General features: G+C 56.6%; 1 protein-coding gene across 3 annotated transcripts; it reads left to right on the top strand.

Moving 5' to 3' along the window:
* Nucleotides 1-8,104: 8,104 nt before the first annotated feature.
* On the top strand, nt 8,105-16,156 carry ECEL1 (endothelin converting enzyme like 1). 3 transcript variants are annotated; one of them, XM_007966655.3, is made up of 18 exons: nt 8,106-8,267; nt 9,219-9,928; nt 10,715-10,783; nt 10,891-11,001; nt 11,089-11,181; nt 11,387-11,511; nt 11,760-11,982; nt 12,478-12,576; nt 12,808-12,882; nt 13,033-13,136; nt 13,379-13,437; nt 13,518-13,569; nt 14,139-14,206; nt 14,359-14,483; nt 14,831-14,896; nt 15,174-15,269; nt 15,511-15,587; nt 15,731-16,156. In XM_007966655.3, exons 2-18 carry the CDS (start codon nt 9,320-9,322, stop codon nt 15,828-15,830), a joined length of 2,151 nt encoding a protein of 716 aa, XP_007964846.3. In that variant the 5' UTR covers nt 8,106-8,267; nt 9,219-9,319; the 3' UTR covers nt 15,831-16,156. The 3 variants fall into 3 exon arrangements, with proteins under 3 accessions (XP_007964845.3, XP_007964846.3, XP_007964844.3); XM_007966653.3 differs by having other exon boundaries at nt 8,107-8,267; nt 9,219-10,105; XM_007966654.3 differs by lacking the exon at nt 14,831-14,896 and having other exon boundaries at nt 8,105-8,267; nt 9,219-10,105.
* The last annotated feature ends 9,485 nt before the right edge of the window (nt 16,157-25,641 follow it).

The raw sequence follows: 25,641 nt of genomic DNA, 5'->3' as shown, positions 1-25,641 counted from the left end.
ACACAGCCAGGGCTGGATCAGACCTCACATACCCCTAATCTCTCAGCATGGTCACTTACCAGCTGTGTGACTGTGAAAGTCACTTAATCTCTCAGAGCCTTAGCTGCTTCCTCTGTAAAATGGGATAATAGTAGCAGTCACTCCTAGGATTGTCCTGAGGAGTGAATGAAATAAATCAGCACTAATGCCCAGGGCCTGGCCTGGAAGTCAGCTGCTTCTATTCTCAGCACTGTCTTTGTTCTCTGACCCACATCCTTATGGTAGACAGAATCCTAAGATGCTCCCAAGATTCCTGGTCCCTGTTGTGCACATGCACATCCCACCACTATTCAACTGAACACAAATCTGGGGACCGGTATGAAGGGATTTTGCAGATGTGATTAAGGTCCCAAATGACTTGACCTTAAGATGAGATTATTGGGGTGGGCCCATCCTAAGCACATGAGCCCTTCAAAATCAGAGAATTTTGCCAAGTGCAGTGGCTTACGCCTGTAATCCTAGCACTTTGGGAGGCCAAGGTGGGAGGATTGCTTGAGCCCAGGAGTTGGAGACCAGCCTGAACAATACAGCGAGACCTCATCTCTTAAAAAATAAGTAAATAAAAGCAGAGCGTTTCCTGGGCTGGTCAATGTGAGGAAACCAGAAACTTGAAGCACGTGGAAGATTTCACTGGAGGGAGGGATTCTCCATTGCTGGCTCTGGAAGTGGAGGGGGCCTCTGGGAGCTGACAGCAGAACCCCAAAGTGGACACCTTGATTCTGGCACTTCAAGGAACTGAATTCTGCCACAAACCCTGAGCTTAGCGAAGGCCCCTGAACCCCAGATGAGCGCCACATCCCCAGCCAACATCTCGATTTGGCCCAGTGAGGCCATGGGCAGAGAATCGCATGCCGTGCCTGGACCGCTGACTACAGAAACTGTGAGGTCATAAAAGTGTGCTGTTGTAAGTAGCTATGTTTGTGCTACTTTGTTTTGCAGCAATAGAAAACTAATAACCCTCTTTGGTAGTTCTGTCACAGGCTCTGGGACCTCTTGCCAAGAGGGGATCTTGGTGCCAGGCTGAGGGCAGCCCCAGGCATAGCTGGCATTCTCCAGTGATATGTGGATGTGCACCTTGCTGCTGGCTACTCCTGGCAGGCCTGAGCACCTGCCTAAGAGGCTGTCACAGGTGGAAGGGAAGGCAGAAACTTGATACCCAGCCTTCCTGCTCTGGCTGTTCTGGAGTTGGGGGAACCTTGTACCCAGTTGCCCATCCTCCAATCTGATCTATCATCACAACAGAGGAGGAGGCCTGTGGGAGGCCCCACCATGTGCTGTCCAGCCCACAGCCCCGGGGTGGGTGGCAGTGGGCAGAGGTGGAGCAGAGGTGGGCACTGACAGTCACAGTGATGCAGGGTGAATCACAGGAGCACCAAATCTGCTTCTCTAGTCCTTTACCCACTTTAAGGAGCCTCTGACAATGCCTGAACCCCCAAATACACGGTCTGGAAGGAGGCCCCACTAGGGGCCAGGGCCCTGGGCCCAGCCCCCCACCTGCCAATATCCCCCTCCCCAGACCCTCTATCTCCTCCCCTGCACAGCCCTGCTGTCTCTCCAAAAGGGACAATTAGTGGCCTCAGCTTTAATTAGCTAACGATCCCCTTCAGCTCCAATCACTTGAAATGATGATGGAGTGCTGGGGGAGGGGACTGCAGGCCCAGGGACCCTGGGAGCCAAGGAAGAGGCCCTTCAGGCCATTCAGGCTTCTCTGCCTGTCCCAGGCTCGCCCTTCCTTGCAGTCCCAGGCAATGTGCCAAGGAGATCCTGACAGCAAGGGGTGTCCCCAGCCCCCACAGCCTCGTTTGCATCCCTCTTGCAGCAGGAGCTGAGCTCCTGTCGTGGCCTGCCCATCAGATGGGGAGCCCAAGGGACCCGCTTGTCAGTGCTAGAGGCCACTGGCCGGAGACTCTCCACTGCCCCCTCCTTCTTGTCCCCCATAGCCACAGACTCTGGCTCTGCAAATCTGACCTCCACTCCTGACCCCCTGCCTGTGGCCGAGGCCTTGCCACTTAAAGGTTGGGTAGGAAGGACAAGGCAGTAGGAAAATCTAGGGTTCCAGCAGAGCTGAGGAAGAGAGGCTGTCGTGAAAATACCGAGTCACAAGATAACGTCAGGTAGGGACAAATGTAGTATGGGATGCACCCAGTGCCACAGACAGAAAACGGCTTGGCCTCTTCAACTAGGGAAATCCAGGAAGGTCCCGTGGAGGTGGCAACATCTGGAAAGGAGGCCAAGGTCCCAGCTGCAGGCCCTGAGATGCCTCCTGAGGTCGCTGAGCAAAGCCACACTTGGCACCTCTGACACAGTTTCTGGGCCTGAGGTCCCAGGCTGGGTCCGTGGTCCCAGCTGCCATCACTTGGGTTCCTGAGTGCCCTACTGCCCCCGGCAGAGCTGTTCTTCCGTCTCCCAGCTCACAGTGTGCATGGCCCCGAGACTGAATGCAGCAGACACAGGGTCAAGTCTCCGTTTCAGTACTGAGTCTCCATGTGAACCTGGGCATCTTCCTTTCCTTCTATGCATCCCAGTTTCTTCCTCCGTAAACAGGGACCAACGACAGGGCTCCCTCGTGGGATAACTCAGCGTGAGGCTCAGCGTGGAGGAGATAGAGGGCTTGGCACAGAGTATGGCGCTTAGGAGCTGCTCCGCATGTGACAGTGGCTGTCCCGCCCACCGTTGCGACAGCCTTTCCAGGTTGGAGCTGGGGCCTTCTCCATTCAGCCTGGCCCAGGCTCTGGGCACCCCTGCTCTGAGGTCATGTGTCAGGCTCCAGGCTGGGCACTGGGGGGCATGCATCTCTCCCTGCCAGGGGCCCTTGGGCAGCTTCCTCAGGTGGGGGCCTGTCAGGGGGATCCTGGAAGCCTGAGATGGACCTAAAGGAGGGACACAAGTCTGGGGACACAGCACTTGGGCAGAGGGGACAGCTCGAACAAAGGCTGCGCTGTGAGTATGCCGTGCTGGTAGAGGAGGGACACTCAGGGGAGTGTGAGGGGACCACACCCAGGAGGCCTCAGAAGCCACAGTGGCCATGGCTACACAGAGGCTGTGGCCGGGAACGGGCAGAACTGCAGCAGCACTGGGGTGGGCAAAGAGAGAGAGACCCCCTTCTCCATTAAGAAAGGGAGAAGGAGGGGCCAGAGCTGGAGACAGGAAAGGGATGAGAATGAGAGGAGGAGGTGAGAAGTCTTTCCAAGGCTGGGTTTGAAATGCAGTGAGTTTCCAGTGCCAGCAGGTGTGGGTAGGACCTGGGACCAGAGCCAAACACCTGGACACAGCATCGGGGGGTGGAGGAAGGGCAGGAGGCAGGGAAGGTGGGACAGGGCGGGCAGAAAGGGAAAGTGGGAGGAAAAACTCTGGGCCAAGGCCTTAGTATTTGGAGACCAGACGGGGTGAGTGAGACAATCTAAGTGTCCCTCAGTCAGGGAGGGTGACCCCAAGGACCTCTGGCTGGGAAACACTAGCACAGACCACAGGGGGAGAAGAGGCACTCAACCATCCATCCTATTGTGTCCTATTTATTAAAAATAAATCAATAAGGGCTGGGCACAGTGGCCCACGCCTGTAATCCCAGCACTTTGAGAGGCCAAGGCAGGTGGATCACCGGGAGTTCAAGACCAGTCTGGGCAACATAGAGAGACTCCAGTCTCTACACAATAAAAAAATTTAGCTGGGCATGGTGGGAACACCTGTAGTCCCAGTTACTTTGGAGGCCAAGGTGGGAGGATCACTTGAGCCTAGGAGATCCAGGCCGCAGTGAGGTATGATTGTACCATCGCACTCTCACTGGGCAATACAACAAGACCTCATCTCTAAAACAACAAAAACACAGTAAAACAAAGAGATACCCAGGTAGGCCTCGATGTTCACCCTGCACTGGTCGCAGAGCCTACCTGGCCTTACCTTGGGAGGGCTGGGGCTGCGTGAAGGAGGGCTTTCATGTTTGTCCTCTACAGACTTGTGTGGCTTCAATATTTTAAAACGAGAGAATATTTGCATGTTTCTTATATAAAAACAACATTGCTCTAGAGGTTGGGAGGTGACCCCGAAAGGAGTCTGTGCCTGGCGGGGACAAAGCCCACCACGGGGTTCAGAGTGGAGGTGAGGCGTGCAGGAGGGTGGAAGAATGTCCCCCTCTTGTCATCTGGTGGGTTCCGAGCAAAGGAAAGGTGTTCAGGATCCAAGAGTCTGGGCAGGTTTGCCTGGGTGCTGTGCCTGGTGTATGGCCTGGTGCTGAGAGATACTTCATGCAGGGTATCTCCATGAGCTGATCACAGTCATCACCTGAGTTTATCACATGCGTCCCCTGTCCTGGGCTCCAGAAGGCACCTCGGGCTACCTGGAGGTGAAGAACAGGGGCTGCCATAGGAGAGACTTTGCATTCAGTAGAGTAGGGGCCTGTGGAGGCAGCACCTGACCAGATGGGAGAGGCCACTCCCAGGTGGCCCTGAAGGATGGTTGGCAATTGGCCACTGTAAGAGCGGATGGAGGAAGGGTGTTCCAGGCAGCTGGAACAACAAGTGCTAAGGCCTGAGGGATGAGAGAGCCAGCCATGTTCTGGGAAATGGAAACAGAGTGAAAAAGGGAGGTATAGGGGGAGGTATGGGGGCAGGGAGGCAGAGAGGGACAAAGACAGAGAAGAGCCAGGAAGAGGCCCTGCCACACTAGGTGCCTGAGCTCCACCGTGAGGAGTGAGGAGGGGTTCCAGCGTGGAGGCCAGGGCAGCAGTCCAGGCTGGAGTGGGCCTAGTGTGGGGTCAGGACCTAGCAAAGGAGCTCAGCCAGAGGTCTGGACAGCAGGGAGGAAGCCAGGCCAGGAGGGCCGGGGAGTGTGGGGAGGTGATAGGCCAGGCCAGGGAGCCCAAGGGCTGCCTTTGAGGCACAGGAAAGCCAGTGGAGAACAGAGTTCAGCTGTCCCCCGCACCGCCCTGCCATAGGCAGGCCTCACTGGAGGCTTAGGTAGAACCAACGGGCAGCCAGTCACCCCACCTGGTCACAGCAGTTGGGGGAAGTGGAGGCCCAGGGCAGAGTGGTGGGGTACTGGGCTTTTGGGGGTCTCTCAGTTAGGCTGTGGGCCCTGAGATTTCCAAGACGAACCTGAGTCAGCACTGTGGCAGCCGCGGCGGCTCCGGCCTTCCTTTACCCCCTCCCTCCCACCCCAGCCACTTGGGAGAGTCATTTCATTTCTCAAATTAAAAATCCATTTTGTGTTGTGAATAATAGATGGAATGAGCCCCGAGAGGCCGGGTGGAGAACAGGAAACTGGTTGGGGGAGTGTTTTTAGGGCTCAGAAGATACCACAGGTCTGCAGGGGAGGAGTGGGGCCTGGTTGCACAGGGTAGAAGCTGGCAGGGCACGTTCTGGAGCTGACACCCCGCTGCAGCACACTGAGGCAGGGAAAGGGGTTCATCCCTACCCACATGCAGGCCGCAGGAGAGAAGCGGGTCTGACCACAAGTGGGCTCCAGGCAGGGCCAGGCCTGGCGTTTAGGTGGGCAGCCCTACCTCAGATCAAGGCACTTACCAGCCCACTTGGTGAATGTGCAACAGATGCAAGCTGTTGGTGAGAGCACGCTGTCCCCAGGGAGAGCTCCATGCCCAGAACCTAAACCAAGTGATGCCCTGTTCGGCAGCGTGGCTGAGATCTACCCCTACCAGGGAGGAGACAGACAGTCAGGTTCTGAACCCCTCATCTCTGCCCCTTGCATCCCCTCAGGCCTTTTCTCTTCAAGGCAGCTCTGGTGGCATTCCACTGCTCCCTGAAGCTGGGCACCCAGCTGCCTCACTCATGGCTTGGCTGGGTTTAGCTGGGCACTGCTGTGGCCTGTCATTCTCTTGCTCATGAGTCATGGGGTCACCTTGGTAATATAGGGATAGGAAGAGATCTCCCAAGAGAGTGAGCAAGCTACAGGTCAGATCACTGGTGCCCTACTCCCCTAGAGCACCAGATTCCCTTACAGAGAAGGCGCCGGGGAGTCAAGGAGGTGGGCCCCCGACCTCTCTTTATTGGCAGTCTGTGCGGGGTGGCCAGGACTGAGGGGTCAGAGGGCCCAATTCCAAGTCAACTCCTGTAGGTCCTGGTTGCTGCTCTCAGCCGGGGGCTGGGGGATGAGATGAGAACACAAAAGGTGAGGTGGAGCCAGACAGGTCGCCTGGCAGGGAGTCAGGAGGCCCATGAACAGATCAATAGCAGCTGAGTCTGGGAGAGGGTGGCTGGAAGGGCGTCCCAGAGCTGACCTGGGAGGGAGGAGGAAGGGACAACGGAGGGAAAAAGGAAGGAGGAGAGACTGAGGGCCTGGGGCTGCCCCCACCCCACCACTGTGACTGGAGCAGAAGAGTCCCTAGGGAAGCATGTTTGCCTCTGTGCCTTTCTGTCGGAAGAGTCGGCTCTCTGAGACAATATCCATTTTTATATTTCTTGGAAATTTCACGGCATTCATTTCGGGGAAAATAAAAGCTGTCATTGCTGGAGAAATGATACCAATCAGGGCCTGAAAAGGCTGGAAAATTATCCTCCTGGAGACAGGAACATTGAGGGAAAAATGCAGATTAAAAGCACAAAGAGCCACTTTGCCACCTCCCTGCCCTCCCCTCCCCCCTTCATGGAATCACCACATTATAAGTAATTCCATGTTTCCTCCTTAGAATTAATAGGACCCAAGAAGGATGCATGGGGAAGAGGATGACCCTGGGGTGGCCAGAGACGGAGGCAGGGTATCCAGAGTGGGGGCTTAGAGATGGAGAGATGAACAGGCAGGGGAGAGGCAAGACAGGGACAGAGGCCGGCACTCAGGGCCAGGGCTCAGGAGCTGGGCAGATGCACAGCCCTCAAGGAGGGGAACAGGATGATGGGTAGGTTATCAGAGTCCCTACCTGGTCGTGATTTTTATCAGATGGCTCTCCATGGCTCTCACACATTGTTTAGGCCAATCCTACAGGCTGGAGTCAGCAGACCTGGGAGGGCTGGTGCTTTGTGGGGTCCCCTGCTAGAGACACCAGAGATCGGTAGGGTAGAGAAAGCAGAGATTCCAGAAACAGTATCAGTCTTCCAAGCAGCCCCAAGTTCTCTGTGTCCCATGAGGGCCAGGCTGTCTGACCAAGGCAGGGAGGCAGGTAGAAGAGGGCTCTGCCTCCAGACAGTGGGGAGATCCCACATTGAAAAAGCCAGTTCACCTGGAAGAAGGCAGGGGGTGGGTAAATTCAGAGTCGCAGCACCCAGCCTGCCCTCCCATCAGTCCACATACCAGGGTCTTGAGGCTCAGGGCTTGTCTGAGGCCGGAGGCTGCTGGCCAGAGGAGGCAGGCTTCAGCCCTCCCCGGCTCCAGCAGGGAGACTTCGCTCATTCTTCTCTTGGCCTTTTCTTCCTACCTGGGCCAGGGACTTCCTGAGCCATGGTGCCAGGGCCAGCCACGGCTGGGGAGGATGGGGAAGGGGGCTGCAAGCCCTCTTCTTGCAGGAGTCCCCACTGAGCTTCCTTCACCAGGGTCTAGGTGAAGGGAGCGAGGCCAACCAGAAGCCCTGGTGGAGAGCCGATCCAGGGCAGGGGTTCCAAGGAGGACAAAGAAGCCGGTAGTGAAGGTGCGCTCTGCACCAGGGACTGTGCCGGCAGACACAGGCACTACTGACACCGCCCCCAGCCCTTCAGAGGAGTACTTGGCCCGTCATCTCCAGCTCCAGCTCCTTTTCTTCCTACCTGGGCCAGGGACTTCCTGAGCCGTGGCGCCAGGGCCAGCCACGGCTGGGGAGGATGGGGAAGAGGGCTGCAAGCCCTCTTCTTGCAGGGGTCCCCACTGAGCTCCCTTCACCAGGTGCTAGTGGGCGGCTGGGAGTGGGGACACTGGATCGGAGGGAACCCCTCACGGCAGTACTCGCTGCCCTCACTCTTCTTGGAACGCTGCTGGACCCGGAGTTCCAGACCGCAGCCCGCGCACGACCCCCGGGAGCCCGTCTCCGCGGCCGCCGACCCACGTCCGCGCTGCGGCCCCGCTGCCAGGTGGCCCGAGAGACGCAGGAGAAAGGAGGGGCGCGCGGGGCGGGCGGAGGAGGGTGGAGCCGCCGGCGCGCCCCCTCCCTCGGGCCGGCAGGCGGGCGGCGCGGCGAGCTCGGCGCGGCGGCAGAGGAGGCGGCGGGCGCTGGGAGACACCGGACGCCGGCTCAGCTCCGCTCCGCTCCGGCTCAGGCCCCTGCTCGGGCCCGACCGGCTCGGTCACAGCCGGCTCGGGCGCGCACCTGCCGGGTAAGTGGCCCCCGAGTCCCTGTCGCTGAGGCCACCATCGCGGCCACCTCCGTCGCCGCCGCCGCCACTGCGCGGAGCCTCCCGGCTTTGTCTGCGTCCTCTCGGCTGCGGCTCCGGCTGCGGCTGCGGCTCCCGGGCTCGGCTCTCGGGCTCCGCGGACTGCGCAGCACAGCGCCAGGGCTCGGGGCTCGCCGGCCAGCTCGCTCCCCGCCGGGGGTGAAACTTCGCCCAAGTTTGGGTTCTGGGGAGAACCTGTTGAAGCCGGGAGTGGCTCGGGGCGGGGACAGAGATGGTGGGAGTGGGGGGAGGGCACCCGTCTCGGCTTCTCCATCAGGGCCGTCCAGGGGTGGGTTGTGTGTTCGCCACCCTGGGGCATTGGCTCGCGCCTCTAGGGAAGGGGCGAGTGGGCCGTCGGGCCACTGAGCAGAAGGAGCCAGCGAGCGGGATTGGCGTGGTCAACCCCGCGGACTTCCACGAGGACAAAGTTTGGTTCTTTGGCCGCTTTGCCGAGCGTCTGGGTCCAGAGCGGAGAGCTGAAAGTGCCGCATAGACGCGCCCCTGACTGCACCTCCTCACTCCAGCCTCCGCTCCTTCCCCCACCCCACCTGGCTTTGGCTGGGGCAGGTCGTGGGAAAGAAAGGCGAAGGGAAGAGGGACGACCTTTCAATGAAGGCCCACTACGTGCCAGGCCCCTTGCCTGGCGCCTCTTGCTTCCAATAAGAGCCCTCCCAACCCTGCGGCTCTCAAGCGTGTGCAGGGAGGGACAGGGGAGAAGACTACACTGTGCACGCGGGGGTGGTGGCCCCGCCGAGCCCTCCTAATCCCTGGTTTCCGCAGTGAATGAGGCCCAAGGCTGGGGCCTCTGCACCCAGACCTGTGTGCCTCCTCGCGGTGCCCCTGAGCCCCATCCGGCTGCGGCGCCTCCAGAGCCAGCTTCTGCCCTTCCCGCAGCTGCGGTCCCGGGGCCATGCGGAGGCCCACGAGGAGGCCGGCGGCCACGCGCATCCCGTAGCCCAGGTGGCCCAGGGCTGCACCGCGGCGGCCTCGGCGCCATGGAGCCCCCGTATTCGCTGACAGCGCACTACGATGAGTTCCAAGAGGTCAAGTACGTGAGCCGCTGCGGTGCGGGGGGCGCGCGCGGGGCCTCCCTGCCCCCGGGCTTCCCGTTGGGTGCTGCGCGCAGCGCCACCGGGGCCCGGTCCGGACTGCCGCGCTGGAACCGGCGCGAGGTGTGCCTGCTGTCGGGGCTGGTGTTCGCCGCCGGCCTCTGCGCCATCCTGGCGGCTATGCTGGCTCTCAAGTACCTGGGCCCGGTCGCGGCCGGCGGCGGCGCCTGTCCCGAGGGCTGCCCTGAGCGCAAGGCCTTCGCGCGTGCCGCTCGCTTCCTAGCCGCCAACCTGGACGCCAGCATCGACCCATGCCAGGACTTCTACTCATTCGCCTGCGGTGGCTGGCTGCGGCGCCATGCCATCCCCGACGACAAGCTCACCTATGGCACCATCGCGGCCATCGGCGAGCAGAACGAGGAGCGCCTGCGGCGCCTGCTGGCGCGGCCCGGGGGTGGGCCGGGCGGCGCGGCCCAGCGCAAGGTTCGCGCCTTCTTCCGCTCCTGCCTAGACATGCGCGAGATCGAGCGACTGGGCCCGCGGCCCATGCTGGAGGTAATCGAGGACTGCGGGGGCTGGGACTTGGGTGGCGCAGAGGAGCGTCCGGGGGTCGCTGCGCGATGGGACCTCAACCGGCTGCTGTACAAGGCGCAGGGCGTGTACAGCGCCGCCGCGCTCTTCTCGCTCACGGTCAGCCTGGACGACAGGAACTCCTCGCGCTACGTCATCCGCGTGAGTGCCCTCCCCACCACCCGAGCGCCCTGCCGGCGACCGCGGATCCGGGGCGCAGTGGCTTTGCCCAGGGGTCCCTGTGAGCGGGAGGCGGGTGCGTGAGAGGAGAGGAGGGGAGACGCGAGCAGGAGAGGGGGAGGGGAGGGGAGCACACCGCCGCAGAGCGCGGGAGGAGGGCGCAAGTAATTTCCCTGGGGGTAATTGCGGTGTTTAGAGGAGCCGCGGGAGCCGCAATTTCCCAGCCCTCTGGCAGGCTGTGAGGGCCAGGAAGGAGGGGCGCGCCGGCGGGCTGGGTTGACATCTCCGCAAGGGCTGGAGCGGGCCCCAAAACTAGGGGTCCCAACTGTCAGTGGGGGAACTACGAATGCCCCTGACAGATAAGGAAAGTGCAGACGTACAGGGGTAAGATTGGGCGCCCGCAGGCTGGGACAGTCAGGGATGGGGCTTTGGCCATCTCGTCCTGGTGGAAAGAGGGGCTGGGGTCTGTGTGCTTCTGGGGCTGTACTCATGGGTGTCTGGTTGCTCTCTGGGCATTGGAGTGGGAATTCCCTTTGTTTAGGGAACCTGAGGTGTGGACCTCTGACCTCTGGACCCTGTCTCCCTCCCCAGATTGACCAGGATGGGCTCACCCTGCCAGAGAGGACCCTGTACCTAGCTCAGGATGAGGAGAGTGAGAAGGTGCTGGGGCATGGGATGGGGAGGCAGGGAAGGCCTGGGGCCCCAGGAGGGGTGGATCCAGGCTAGGCCTGTCTCTGTCCCTGGATGAGCCCCCTCCCCTGGTGCAGATCCTGGCAGCATACAGGGTGTTCATGGAGCGAGTGCTCAGCCTCCTGGGTGCGGATGCTGTGGAACAGAAGGCCCAGGAGATCCTGCAGGTGGAGCAGCGACTGGCCAACGTGAGCAGACCGGGGCTGGCGGCTGCCCTGGACTTGAGAGAAGGCATCATGGAGGAGGGCTGGGTCAGCTGTGATCTCTCCCAACAGATCACTGTGTCAGAGTATGATGACCTACGGCGAGATGTCAGCTCCATGTACAACAAGGTGACGCTGGGGCAGCTGCAGAAGATCACCCCCCATGTGAGTGTGGCCCAGTCCTCGTGGGCAGGCAGGGTTGGGGGCAATGCTGCTGCTGGGACTACAGGGTCATCTCTCCCCAGAGATGGGCGAACCCTTCCTTGGCCATGGACTCTTATGTCCCCTTGCTGCCTCTCTCTGCCCCTCTCCCTGTCTTCTGTGGCCCCTGCCACCCCCAGCCTCACTGTCCTTGTCCTTGGCCTCACAGTTGCGGTGGAAGTGGCTGCTAGACCAGATCTTCCAGGAGGACTTCTCAGAGGAAGAGGAGGTGGTGCTGCTGGCGACAGACTACATGCAGCAGGTGTCCCAGCTCATCCGCTCCACACCCCGCCGGTATGGCTGCAGATCTGGCATTTTCTGCCCAGCGGCCACTAGATCCTTCCCCTGCACGCTGGACCTATCTGCTGGGTGGGCTTTACATTTTCTGCTCTGCATATCTGGGATGACCCCCTGTCCCTTCTTTGTGGGGTTGTCTGGGTCCTGGGTCCAGCCGCAGGTTGGGGGGCACAGGTGGGGGCGGTGCCCTTGGTGGCCCACATGCATGTCCGTCTGGACACCCACTGGCTTCACCTGGCCCCCAGGGTCCTGCACAACTACCTGGTGTGGCGTGTGGTGGTGGTTCTGAGTGAGCATCTGTCCCCGCCATTCCGTGAGGCGCTGCATGAGCTGGCACGGGAGATGGAGGGCAGTGACAAGCCACAGGAGCTGGCCCGGGTCTGCCTGGGCCAGGCCAACCGCCACTTTGGCATGGCGCTTGGTGCCCTCTTTGTACACGAGCACTTCTCAGCTGCCAGCAAAGCCAAGGTGGGCTGCCTTTGTTTGGGTAGGGAGGATGGTGCTGAACTGAGGGTGAAGCCCTCCCGAGGCCATGGTCCTAACATGGGGAGCCCCACATTTCCCCCTGCAGGCAGGGGGACCAGACCCTGCTAAGTACTCAGCTGATTCTGAGGCTCCAGGCTACTCCTCCACAGGCCTCCTCCTCCAGGAAGCTCATGTGGACTATCAACTGCAGGTGGACCTCCCTGCCAGGCCCCAGCCCACGTTCTCAGGCACGCTCGGGAGGCGTGGCCTTAGGAATGTCCGTGGTCATTGCGGGGGCAGTTTCCTCTTCTGTCTTGTGAGCCCTCGGGGGTGCAGGGCCTGGATCCCCACCTCCAAAGTATCCTCTTGGTGTTCAGAACTGAGGTTTGGGTTTAGAAAGTGGTGCTTAAAGACAGGGGTACCCCTCCTGCCAGGAGTGATGGACCAGAGTGAAAGGCTGCTGGGTTGACCCTTGCTCCCTGACCTCTGACCCTGCAGGTGCAGCAGCTGGTGGAAGACATCAAGTACATCCTGGGCCAGCGGCTGGAGGAGCTGGACTGGATGGATGCTGAGACCAGGGCTGCCGCTCGGGCCAAGGTGAGGGGACCCTGTGCCATTGGTTGGTCCTATATACATTGAACACCTACTGTGTGCCAGTGAAAGAGAACAAAAGGGGCAAAAAGGGCTTCATAGAGTTGACTAGGCCTGCCTCCCCAACTGTGAAGCCCGCTCCCAGGCTGGCCTAGTGTTCCCTTCCTTGGTGAGTAGGATGGGGTGGAGGCTGTCTCCTGAAGCCCCGTGCCACCCTCACCTGCCCTCGGCCTGCAGCTCCAGTACATGATGGTGATGGTCGGCTACCCAGACTTCCTGCTGAAACCTGATGCTGTGGACAAGGAATATGAGGTGGGCCCTGACCCTGCCTGCCCTGCCCGTCCACAGCCCCTGTACTAACGGCACTCAGGAGGGCAGGTGGCCTGCGTGGCCAGGGTGTCGCCCAGTCTGCAGGTAGCCCTGCCCTTGTCTGCGGCTGAGTGCCGCCCATGCCTCCTGCAGTTTGAGGTCCACGAGAAGACCTACTTCAAGAACATCTTGAACAGCATCCGGTTCAGCATCCAGCTGTCAGTTAAGAAGATTCGGCAGGAGGTGGACAAGTCCACGTGGGTACCTGGTCCAGAGCTGGGGGTCAGAGAAGGTTGTGGGGAAAGGGCAGGAGCTGGTGGGGCAAATCATCTCACAGCCATGCAGATATGGGGGGGCACACAGGCCAGCACAGGGCATGGTGGGGAGGCCGGCAGGGTGACCCCCAGACTGTCAGGAGATGGCTGATGAGGAAGCTGTGATGTGAGGGTAGTGGGGGAGGGAGTGTGTGCCCCCCATTCACCCCAGCCTCCCTCCACAGGTGGCTACTCCCGCCACAGGCGCTCAATGCCTACTATCTACCCAACAAGAACCAAATGGGTAAGGGGATGTGTCCCTACACTGGGCGGGGCAGGGTCTAAAAGTGGGTGTGTCTCCCACTGAGCACCCCCTTCTTGTAGTGTTCCCCGCGGGCATCCTGCAGCCCACCCTGTATGACCCTGACTTCCCACAGTGAGTACATAGCTTGCCCCGTTTGTGGCTGAGGGCGGGGCTGGCATGCAGACCTTGTCTACCAGGTGTGTGTCGGCGTACTGTGGCTCCAATCGCCCCAGACCCAGCTGGGTTCAGGAGTCAGGACAGCTGTGGACCCTGGCTCCCCACTGCATCCTTGGTTATTTAGAAAAATGTGTAGGTTTGTTATTTGTAATTTCCTGGGGTCTTCCTTACTTGTTTGAGGCTCATTTTGATGTTTCAAAGGTGGTGCAACACTAAGGATGAGGTCGGAGGCCAAACCCCCACGTGGGTGCCTCCGTTTCCCTCCTGTCTCCTCCAGCCCCATTTCACCGCCCAGCCAGCTCTGTTAGATGGGATTTCCTAAAAGCGGCTGGATAGGTTCCACTGGCATTCACACAGCCCATGAGGAAGCTGAGGCACAAGTACCCCTGGACCACACGGATGCCTCTGTGGCCTCCCTGGGCCACCTCCTGGCCTGGCCAGGGGACATCCGGGGCCTGGGCAGCAGCATGGGGCTCTCAGAGGGTGCTGAGGGCTAGGGCCTGATGCTGCTGCTGTGGGCCCAGGTCTCTCAACTACGGGGGCATCGGTACCATCATTGGACATGAGCTGACCCATGGCTACGATGACTGGGGTGAGGCCTGCTGGGGCCCGAGGGGATGGCTGGGAGGGGGCAGGACAGGCAGTGGAGAGGCAGGGTAGGGGATGGGCTAACTGGGGCTGGTGGGTGGGAAGGGGAGGGCGCTCAGGGTGAGGGTGGGTCTCATCCTGCTGCACTGCCCACAGGGGGCCAGTATGACCGCTCAGGGAACCTGCTGCACTGGTGGACCGAGGCCTCCTACACCCGCTTCCTGCGAAAGGCCGAGTGCATCGTCCGTCTCTATGACAACTTCACTGTCTACAACCAGCGGGTGAGACCCCCACCTGCCCCTTGTGCCCCTCAGGCCTGGTGGGGCACGGGCTGGGAGCATCACGCATACCCTTGTGCACGTGCACATGTCCAAACAAAACCTGTGCCCAGGTCCCTGCACACACACTTGGTTCCCGCACACTCACGTGGACACATAATGAGTGTCCGTAGACTTACGGAGGACAAGGGGTTTAGGGGGAAGGAGTAGGGTTGGAGCCCCACCTCAAACTCTCTGGGCAAGGGAAGGAGAGGGGTGGTGGGAATTAGGGACTGGGGCCCAGGGTATCAATGCCTGAGGGAGGCCAGCTGGGCCCCAAGCAGCCCCCTGTCCTCTTCCCTTCCCGGCAGGTGAACGGGAAACACACGCTTGGGGAGAACATCGCAGATATGGGTGGCCTCAAGCTGGCCTACCACGTGAGCCGCCTGCCTGCGCTCCACCCCAGCTGCGGGAGGGGCGGGGGCTGATGAGGACTCCCCATAAGGGACAGAGCTGCCTCTCCCTGCCCACCCTGCTGAGCTCTGGCCTGGGGTGGGGCAGGGCATGTGCTGGGGACACAGTCCACTGGAAGAGCAAGGATTCACAGGCCTTCCTTCACAAGGAGAGCAGGGAGGGCTACCTGGATGGAGGACAGAGAGGAAGCAGTGCCCAGGGTGGGTGGACATAGCAGGTCCATGCTCTCTCTGTCCCCAGGCCTATCAGAAGTGGGTGCGGGAGCACGGCCCAGAGCACCCTCTGCCCCGGCTCAAGTACACACATGACCAGCTCTTCTTCATTGCCTTTGCCCAGGTGGACCGGGTGGGGGATTGGACTGGGAGCCTTTGGGTGGGGACACAGCATCCAGGGTCAGTCCCAGCTCTGCCTTGCCCAGGCCTTGCATGGCCAGCCTGTCTCTCATCACCTGTCCCCTCAGAGGTGATGGCCCTGTGGTGCTGAGGGGGCCTATGGCCTTGCATCCTGGGTGGGGGGCTAGGGGGTGGACGCCTGGCTTCATCTCCCCCTCCTCCCCTCCACCCATTCCTGGACCCAGAACTGGTGCATCAAGCGGCGGTCTCAGTCCATCTACCTTCAGGTGCTGACCGACAAGCATGCCCCTGAGCACTACAGGTATGCCCAGCTGCCTGCCTGGCCTCGTCAGCTCCTTGTGTTTGGGGTGGGATCGGGGGCACGGGAAGGAATAAAACTCACCCGTTTGCTGGGGTTGGGGTGGTTGTAGGGCCCCTCACTGTGTGGGTTTCTCCCCACCCCAGGGTTCTGGGCAGTGTGTCCCAGTTTGAGGAGTTCGGCCGGGCTTTCCACTGTCCCAAGGACACGCCCATGAACCCTGCCCACAAGTGTTCCGTGTGGTGAGCCTGGCTGCCCGCCTGCACGCCCCCACTGTCCCCGCACGAATCACCTCCTGCTGGCTACCGGGGCAGGCATGCACCCGGTGCCAGCCCCGCTCTGGGCACCACCTGCCTTCCAGCCCCTCCAGGACCCGGACTCCCTGCTGCCCCTCACTTCAGGAGGGGCCTGGAGCAGGGATGAGGCTGGACTTCGGGGGGCTGTGGGGGAAATATGCTGGGGTCCCCAGACTCTGCTCTAAGGGGGCCAGACCCTCTGCCAGGCTGGATTGTATGGACCCACCTTCGCTGTGTTCTTGCTGCAAAGTCTGGTCAATAAATCACTGTATGGTTGCCTTGGCCTCTTCACGAGTCCCCAGGGCAGGCGGAGCTGGAGACAGCCCTCTGCAAGGAGGCTAGGGCGCTTAGCACAACCGGGACCCTGGAGAGGACCTTCTTGTCTACGGGTTGCCCTGGCTCAGCCGCCTGTGTCTAGCCCTCTTGGACTCTTCTATCTTTTCCACCAACCGGAAATACTTCCCTGGCCCAGCAGCCCTCCCCCAAAGCCTTGCCCAGGACTTCCTGCTCGGTTCTGGGGCACCCCTAATTCAGTCTCATGGCCTGGTGACCCACATTCCAGGGTGATGCTGGGACTTATGTCCCCTGCAAGTCTGAAGTAGGAAAAGCTTCTGCCTTGTCTCAGCCTGGCCCTTGGCCTCAGCCTCTCTAGAAAGGGGATAGTGACCCACACTTACATGGAGGTGGGGCCGACCCACAGGACATCTCGGCCTCTCCTCCAGTGTGGAGGCAGGCTCCTGGGGTGCAGAAAGCAGAGGACTGGTAGGAATGATAGGCTCCTGGGATGAGGAGGGTGGACAGAGGCAGGGAGTGCTGCCCAGGCTGGAGGCTGCCGACTGGCCCTGCCCGATCATGGAGGGGCGGCAGGGGGAGGGGAAATTCTCCTATCAGGCAGCCCCACTCAGGGATCCCAAGTCTGCACTGACGGGGACCAGCAGGTGCCTGCCCTTCCTCCCAGGTCTGCTTTTCTTCCTTCGGGGGTGGCCTAGAGGGGTTAACCCCTATCCCTGGGCACCACCCAGTGTGGCCATCCCCATCTCTTGAATGGAAGTGGTGAATTTCTTGCCAGCCCAGCTCTTGTCGTTCTGCTCAGACAACGCCTGCCTGCACCCTGTCCCCAGCCTTCAGACACCTTTAAGAAGTCCTTGTCATCTGAGCCTTGGGCAGGACAGCCATGCGTGGTCCTATGGAGGAGGCTGGAACTGAGAAGGATACCCACAGGAGTGGCCAATCCGGAATGGGGCAGGGCCCTTCCTCCCAGTCTGCAGGAGGCTGACACTGGGTTCCGATGTGTCAGGGAAGACTGCAGAGGCTCAGTCCTAGGCACCAAGCCAGGCTCAGAGCTGCCTGTCAAGGGCTCCTTCACAGCGTGCTCCTTGGAGGACCCCAGGCCCCATGCAGATGCTGTTTCCAGACCTTTCCTCCTGAGCTGGGCACACACGTGTCCCTTGGGCAGCTGAAGCAGAAAAACAGTCCTCTTCCTGCCACCCTCCTGGGTGGGGCCTGGTGTCTGGGACCATCCATACCCCAAGATCCACCCCGTCCCTCTGACCTGGGATCCTGGTTGGAACTGGAATCTGCAGGCCCAGCCCTCTTGCCCTCACCCCGGACTCCTCCAGTTTCCCAGCTTTACCCATGACCAATCCCTCCTGTGTCCACACCAGCTTAGGGGAGGCCTCAGCATCAGGGGAGCCTGTAGGGTGAGCAGCCTGCAAAGCCAGCAGACCGGTGTCCCTTCTGCCCAGCTCGGGAAATGCAGTGAGGCCGGGACACTCCTGGGACCAGGCCCCTTCCCTCTGCGCCCTGCTGAGGATGCAGTGAGGATGGGTGCAGGGAGGTGCCTGGGAAAAGACATGAAGTTCCTGGTTTCCAGGCTGGTCCAGAGCAAGTGGCCTGATGCCCAGCAGCACTGTGCGTCACCTGCTAGCTCCCAAACTGCTTTTTCAGACAGGCCCTAGGAGCATCCCCACTGCACCCCAATGAGATGGACAGAGCGGCAGGGAGCCCCTTTAACAGATGGGCCACATGCCCCTCAAGGCCACCTTGCTCATGTCAGGGTCTTGTGGAGCTCGGCTGTCAGCAGGTGTCAGCATGGGTGCATCACGTGTTCCGCTGGGAGACCAGGCATGCAGCCTAGTCCCAGCCATTTATTTGTCTACCAGGCCCCGTCCTAGGATCCACATTGGGCTGTCAAAGACTGTGATTCTACTGGGGTCGAGGAATGAGAATGAGCTCAGCATAGCTACCCGCCTGGCCTCCGTTTCCCCTGTGTTCAGTGAGGGGACATCAGCCCGGCTGTGAAGGCCTTTCCTGGGTGATTCTAGAAGTGGCTGAGGGGCGGGTTGTTGCTGGGCTGGCTCCATCCATCCCCGAGGGCGGGTTCTCCCACACAGCGGGCACAGCTCACTGGGATGACAGAAAGCAGCCTTCGGTCAAGCACTTAAGAGCAGGGAAATAAAGGAGGTGGGATGGTTTACAGCTGTGCTTAAACTTCCAGGCATCTAGCTGAGCGAGGTGGCTCAGGCCTGTAATCTCAGGACTTTGGGAGGCCGAGGCAGGTGGATCGCTTGAGTCCAGGAGTTAGATACCAGCCTGGGCAAAATGGGCAAAACCGCATCTCTGCAAAAAATACAAAAATTAGCTGGGCGTGGTGGCATGCCCCTGAAGTCCCACCTACTTGGGAGGCTGAGGTGGGAGGATCACTTGAGCCTGGGAGGCAGAGGTTGCAGAGAGCCATGGTCACGCTACTGCACTCCAGCTTGGGTGAGACTGAGACCCTGCCTCAAAAAACAAACAAACAAACAAAAAAACCTGAGAAAAAAAAAATCTTCCAGATTCCACCTGTGTACCCAAGTTGAGCAGGCGATGCTGTCCCCAGCAGTTTCCTCAGGAGCTGGCCTCTGCACCGGGTCCTGCTTCTGTCATCCAAAGCTTTGTGATCAGGCCTTGAGCCCAGGGGTTACTGCCAGGTGACCTTAGCAAGGGAGGAGCCCCCTATGGTCTCCAGTGTTGACATCAGCAGATGAGAGGTGAGGGGTGCCCAAGTGCTGGCTTGCAGCTGCCACGATGAAGGATCGGCATGCCTGCCCCCCTCTTCCCTCCCCAGGTCTGCACAGCTCCCCCATCTTGACTGTGAGCTTGCCTTAGAGTTCTCAGGGCCTAGGATGTTGCGGGTGCCCCTCAGCCCTGGGGACCCTGTGGGTGCCACCTCTGTACAGATTCAGGAAGGATTTGAAGCCAGCAGAGAGGTGGGTTTGTGCCTAAGCTTCCCATCCTAGGGTCAAAGAGGGGACATTGGCGAACGTGGGGGCTGAGCCCAGCTCCAGCTTAGTGGCCCTGGTATTTCTGGGGTACCCAGGAAGGGGCACATGGTGTCTAGTGCCACTGAACAGCCCTGAGCCCCAGGCCATTCTAACTAGCTCCAGGGAGCCCAGATTTAAGTTTCCACCACCCTTATGGTTGTCTCTATGCTGGCCCTGATGTCCAGGACCCTGGGGGGGCTCAGCTGGTAAGTGCCGTAGATACAGTATTTTTAAATGGCTGAAAAATTTTAAATTTCCAAATATGTTGGAAGCCCAGAGTCCTTCATAGGCTAATGCCTCGGGGGGCGGGTTCTGTGGGGGAGATCAGGTTTCTCCACATGGCCCCTTGGGTGGGCTGGTTCTTTCCCACCTCCACGTCCCCCATGGGGGCAGCACCCTAATTCATATTCCCCGGGTCCCATCCACACAATCCTGGGTGGGTCGCAGGCTTTGCTGAAGTTTCGGGGTGCCAGAGGGGGTATGGCCCATCAGCTGCTGAGATCTGCTGTCTCTTTCTCTCCTCCCTCCCCCTGCTGAGCTCCTCCCCTCTCCCAGAAGCTGGCTGGAGGAACCCACTTTCCCAGGATTGATTATGAAGAGTCGTTTCCCCTTCCCCCTGCCTGCTCCAGGCTTGTCCAGAGGCTAAGCACTGTCTCTGTCTCCATGGGTGGGCTCTCAGGTACATTCAGCAGCAGGACAGGGCAGGGCAGGGCTCAAGAGTCCAGCTTTCCTACTCCCATCCCCACGGCCTCTGAACCAGTGACATTGCAGAGGGTTATTTTTACAGATATGAATTTCACCTTCTACCATCCATTAAGAAGCAGAAGGGACTATAATCTGTTTCTCTTTTGATTAACATCCTAAGTGTCCTATGGCCCCTTCCTGTTCCCCTTGCAAGGGGCCATAGGACACTTCCATCAGCTCCCTGTAGCCTGCAGGGGGTGAAAGGGTTTTCTTTTTTTTTTTTTTTTTTTTTTATTGAGACGGAGTTTCACTCTTGTTGCCCAAGCTGGAGTGCAATGGGGTGGATCTCGGCTCACTGCAACCTCCGCCTCCTGGGTTTAAGGGATTCTCCTGTCTCAGCCCCGCGAGTAGCTGGGATTACAGGTGCATGCCAGCTAATTTTTTGTATTTTTAGTAGAAACGGGGTTTCACCATGTTAGCCAGGCTGGTCTTGAGCTCCTAACCTCAGGTGATCCTCCTGCCTCGGCCTCCCAAAGTGCTGGGATCATGGCATGAGCCGCCGTGCCTGGCCGAAGGGGGCTTCTTGAGAAACTGAGACCCTTTAGGCTTTGGAGTCAGCAGCTGGCCCTCCTGGGTCTAAGTCACTGCACAGCAATTGATCCATAAGAGGCTGTCCTTGGGAGGATTTTATGGAGAAGAACCCAGGCCACTGATCATGTTATATGTAGTTCCTTCCTACTGCTTCTAGAAGGTTTCAGGACAATGGAAAACTCAGCCCATGCACCCCAAGGTAGCCCTTGCTCTATAAGCTCACTTGTCACTGCATTTTGGAGTCCACGATGGGTGGCACGTAACTGAGCCCTTGGCAGCTGTGCACTCATCCCCGTCTGAGAAGAGCAGCTCTTCTCTGCAGCCTCCATCAGGCGGTCACTCAGCTTTGCCTGGAAAACCATGAGGGGCAGGAACTGCCACTTCTCAAGACCCCTTCCCCTTGGGGAAAACCTCAGCTGTGTCCTGACCTGGCCTTTCCTGCAGAGTCCTTAGAAAGAGCAGGAATCCACACCCTAGTGTCCTGGTGTGGCCCCTGCCCCTGTGACTCCTCTTCATATGGTCCAAGGTGAGCCACAGGTTCCTTCTCCTGTCCAGGCCAAATACCCCTTTTTGTCCCTACTGCTGTTCATGTGACATGGATTGTGGCTCATGCTGGGGCTTCTCTGTGGGGCCTCCTTTCCATCTGCCTGGGTTGGGGGTTCTCAGCCCTCACTCATTTACAGCCCATCTTAGAGGTGCTGTCCCACATGTTCCCCTGGCCATTCCTACTCCCCCACTATAAAGTGTGGCTTATTTTACTCTGCGTCACTGACTCAGGCCACCCTGCTCCCTGACAGCTAGTGTGCTCTGCTGTAGCAGAAATAAACCAACCCCAAGCAGCATGGTGGAATAGGAAGCTCCTGAATCTCCCCCGACCCACAAATGCACCAGATAGGTCTATTCACAGGTCAGTTTCCTCAAGAGAAAATCAGAGACCAGTTTAGACCCCTACCTATTGAGCAACGGAGAAAGCCACTTTGAATGGTTAGGAGAGTGGAGGCATATTCGGGCATGGCCCCGGGTACCTCACCATCCAGCTGGGAAGGAATCACCCCAGTTTCCTTCTCCCTGTGGAGGGGAGGGTTAGAGCCTTAAATATAGCACCCTAACTCTAAAGTTCCCCACAGTTTGGTTCTTATTTCACCAGCTCTGGGAGCAGAGATTAGACGCATGTGAGTCTCTCTAGACCACAGGAACAAAGCAGCAGTTTCATGTAGGCATACAAGCACTTCCAGGGGCTTTATCCTCTGGGAACAGTACAGAGAAGGGGCCTTGAAAAGAACAGCCCCCTGTTTCTCCCTCAGATAGAGCACCCCAACTTTTATAGCTTCCACTTGCAAGACTGCATCCTAAACCTCCTAGCTCTGGGGGCAAAGGGGACTGGCATAAATGCGTCTCTCTAGACCACAGGAAGAAAGCAGCATTTTTATACAGGTGCACAAACACTTCCAGGGTCTTCATCTCCCAGGAGCAGCACAGAGAAGGATAGACACAGCCCCTTCTTTGTCCTTGGAAAGGGTTTATACCAAAAATTGAGTTCCCCAACTTTCACAGCTACCTCCCAAAGGACTTGATCCTAAACCTCTTAGCTCTGTGAACAGAAGGGACCAGGGATATGTGAGTCTCCTTGATCACAGAACAAAGAAGTGGTTTTAAATGAGTGTGTAAACACTTCCATGGGCTACACCCCCTTGGAGCAGTGCAGAAAGAGGCAGGAATGTGCAGTTCCCGTTCACTCTCCAGAAGAGGCTCTCGGCACACACTTCCAGTGGCTACTTGATGGTCTGCCTTCTAAATGAACTTGCATAAAGCAGCTAACTAGGCAATGGAACAGAACAGGAGCCCTTCGACAGCTGGAGCCAGAGCTTGGTGCTTCATAAGCCTTCCCTTGGGCTCACCCTGGTGATAAATTCAGGCTTACCCATTCTTCATGAAAGGAGTTTGGCCAAGTGCCAAGTGCCAGAACTTCTATAGCTCCCACCTAAGGGACTGTGTTTTTAATTACCAGCTCTGGGACTCAATGGGGCTTTGCATTCTTGAATGACCCCAGACCACAAAAAACAAAGAGGTGGGCCCAATGTCAGCAGCTATCGCCCCAGGATCAGAGAGTGCAGCCTGTACAAATGCATGTACAGGCATTTGCCACAGATTTTGTCCCCAGATTAATGAAGAGAAAGTGGGAGACAAATGCCTGCACTCAGCTTCACTGTAAAGATAGAAGGAACTGCAACACATATCCAACATCCAACCTTTCCAGCTACATCTAGAGAGTCTGGCTGCCATCTTACTGGTATTGGGTACTAACATGATGTAGTACATCCCAAGCTCTAGGGGGCCACCTCAAACAGAGGTAGCAATCTGGACAAACACAAAGATTTGAGGGACATCTTAAAATCTCAGGTTAGATGGATTGGTGAGATTCTTCTACATGAGGCCAGTCTCACAAGACTGAAGGAAGTAGTTGTCCTATCTATTTCAAAGATACCAACACAGGGAGTCAAGGAAAATGAAGAAACGGGATGATATTCCAAATAAAGGAACAATACAAATCTCCAGTGAAGAACCAAGTGAAGTGGAAATATGTGATTTAACTGAATTCAAAATAATGGTCATAGAGATGCTTACCAGGATCAGGAGAGCAATACAAAACCAAACTGAGAATTTCAACAATGAGACAGAAATTATTTAAAAGTACTAAACAGAAATGATAGAGCTGAAAAATACTATCACTGAACTGAAAAAGAGGATCAACAGCAGACTAGATCACGCAGAAGAAAGAATCTATAAATTCAAAGATAGGCCACTGGAATTCATCTAATATGAGAAGCAAAAAGAATGAAAGGATTGAAGATAGCTTAAGATACTTACAACTTATGCATTATTGGCATGCCAGAAGGAGAAGAAAGAGAGAAAGGGGTAGAAAACATATTCAAAGAAATAACAGCAGAAAATATTGCAAGCCTAAGGAGTTAAATAGAAAGCCAGATCCAGGAAGACCAGAGGATGCCAGATAAGATGAATCCAAAGAGATCCACACGAAGACACATTGTAATCGAATTGTCAGTAGTTAAAAAGAGTGTTGAAAGCAGCAAGGGAAAGTGAATCATCATGTATAAGGGAACCTCCATATGACTATCAGCATACTTCTCAACAGAAACCTTGTAGGCCATAAGGAAGTGGGATGATATATTCAAAATCCTGAAAGAAAAAAAAAGAAAAAGCCAACCAATAATACTATACCCAGCAATTCTGTCTCTAAAAAATGAAGGGGTGATAAAGACTTTCTCGACAAAAACTGAGAAAGTTTTTGTTTTATACCTGCTTTACAAGAAGTGTTAAAAGTTTTTCAAGCTGAAGGAAGAGGATGTTAATTAGTAGTAATATGAAAACATATGAAAGTATAAAACTCATTGGTAAAAGTAAGTAGATTGTCAAATCCAAAACACTCTAATACCATAATGGCAGCAGGTAAATCATTTATATATCCAGTACAAATGTTAAAAGGTAAAACTATTAAAAACAACTAGAGCTACGGTGATTTGTTAAAAGATACAAATTATAAAAAGATATAAACTGTGACATCAAAAACATAAAATGGGAGGAGAAGTAAAAGTGTAAAGTTTATATATGCGATCTAAGTTAAGTTGTTGTCAACTTAAAATAACCAGTTAAGTATAAGATGGCTTATGTAAGCCTTAGGGTAACCACAAAGCAAAAGCCTATAATAGCTACACAACAGTTAAAAAGAACAGATCTCAAGCATAGCAGTATAGAAAGCCATCAAATCACAAAGGAAAAAAACAAGAGGAAGAAAGGACAAAAGATCTACAAAATACCCAGAAAACAATGAACGAAATGGTACTAGTAAGTCTTAACCTATCAATAATTAGTCTGAATGTAAATGAGTTAAATTCTCCAATCAAAAGGCACAGAGTAGCTAAATGGATAAAATAACAAGACCCAACATACATTGCCTACACAAGACTCACTTCACCTTAAAGGGCACTCATAGACTGAAAGTGAAAGGATAGAAAAAGATATTCCATGCAAATGGGATAAAAAAGAGAACAGAGGTAGCTATACTTATTTCAGACAAAATATACTTTTGTGTGTGTGTGTGTGTGTGTGTAATGGAGTCTTCCTCTGTTGCCCAGGCTGGGGTGCAGTGATGTGATCTCAGCTCACCGCAACCTCCACGTCCCAGGTTCAAGGGATTATCCTGCCTCAGCCTCCCAAGTAGCTGGGATTACAGGTGTGCACCACCACGCCCGGCTAAATTTTGTATTTTTAGTAGAAAAGGGGTTTCGCCATGTTGGCCAGGCTGGTCACGAACTCCTGACCTCAGGTGATCTGCCCACCTCAGCCTCCCAAAGTGCTGGGATTACAGGCATGAGCCACTGTGCCTGGCCCAGACAAAATATACGTTACAGGAAAAACTGTAAAAAGCGATAAAGTCATTGTATAGTGACATTCTATAGTGGTGAATTCGTCAAGAGGATATAACAAGTACAAATATATATGCACCCAACTTTGGAGCACCTAAATACATGAAGCAAACCTGCAATCTCAGCACTTTGAGAAGCCAAGAGGGGAGGATTGCTTGAGGCCAGGAATTTGAGATCAGCCTGGGTACCATAGCAAAACCCCATCCCTACAGTCAGTCAATCAAGCAACCAGACAAGCAAACCTTAAGGGATCTGAAGAAAGACACAGACTACAACACAATAATAGTAGTGAATTGCAATTCCTCACTTTCAGCATTGGACAGATCCAAACAGAAAATCAATAAGGAAACATTGGATTTGAACTACACTTTAGACCAAATGGATCATACACACACACACACACACACACACACACACACACATATACACACACAGACTATTCCACCTAAAAGCAACTTAATACACATTCTTCTCAAGTGAGCATAAAACATTCTTCAAGGTATATCATATATTAGGTCACAAAATAAGTCTTAACAAATTTAAGAAGATTGAAATTGGCTGGGTACAGTGGCTCACTTCTATAATCACAACATTTTGAAAGACCGAAGCGCGAGGATCACTTGAGCCCAGGAGTTTGAGACCAGCCTGGGCAATATAGAGAGACCCTGTCTCTATGAAAAAAAAAAAAAAAAAAAATTAGCTGGATGTGGTAGTGCATGCCTGTACTCCCAGCTCCTAG

Source organism: Chlorocebus sabaeus, chromosome 10, assembly GCF_047675955.1.
Source record: "Chlorocebus sabaeus isolate Y175 chromosome 10, mChlSab1.0.hap1, whole genome shotgun sequence".
Lineage (NCBI taxonomy): Eukaryota > Metazoa > Chordata > Mammalia > Primates > Cercopithecidae > Chlorocebus > Chlorocebus sabaeus.
Note: the sequence above shows the minus strand (reverse complement) of the source record. Positions and strands in the feature narration are given on the sequence as shown.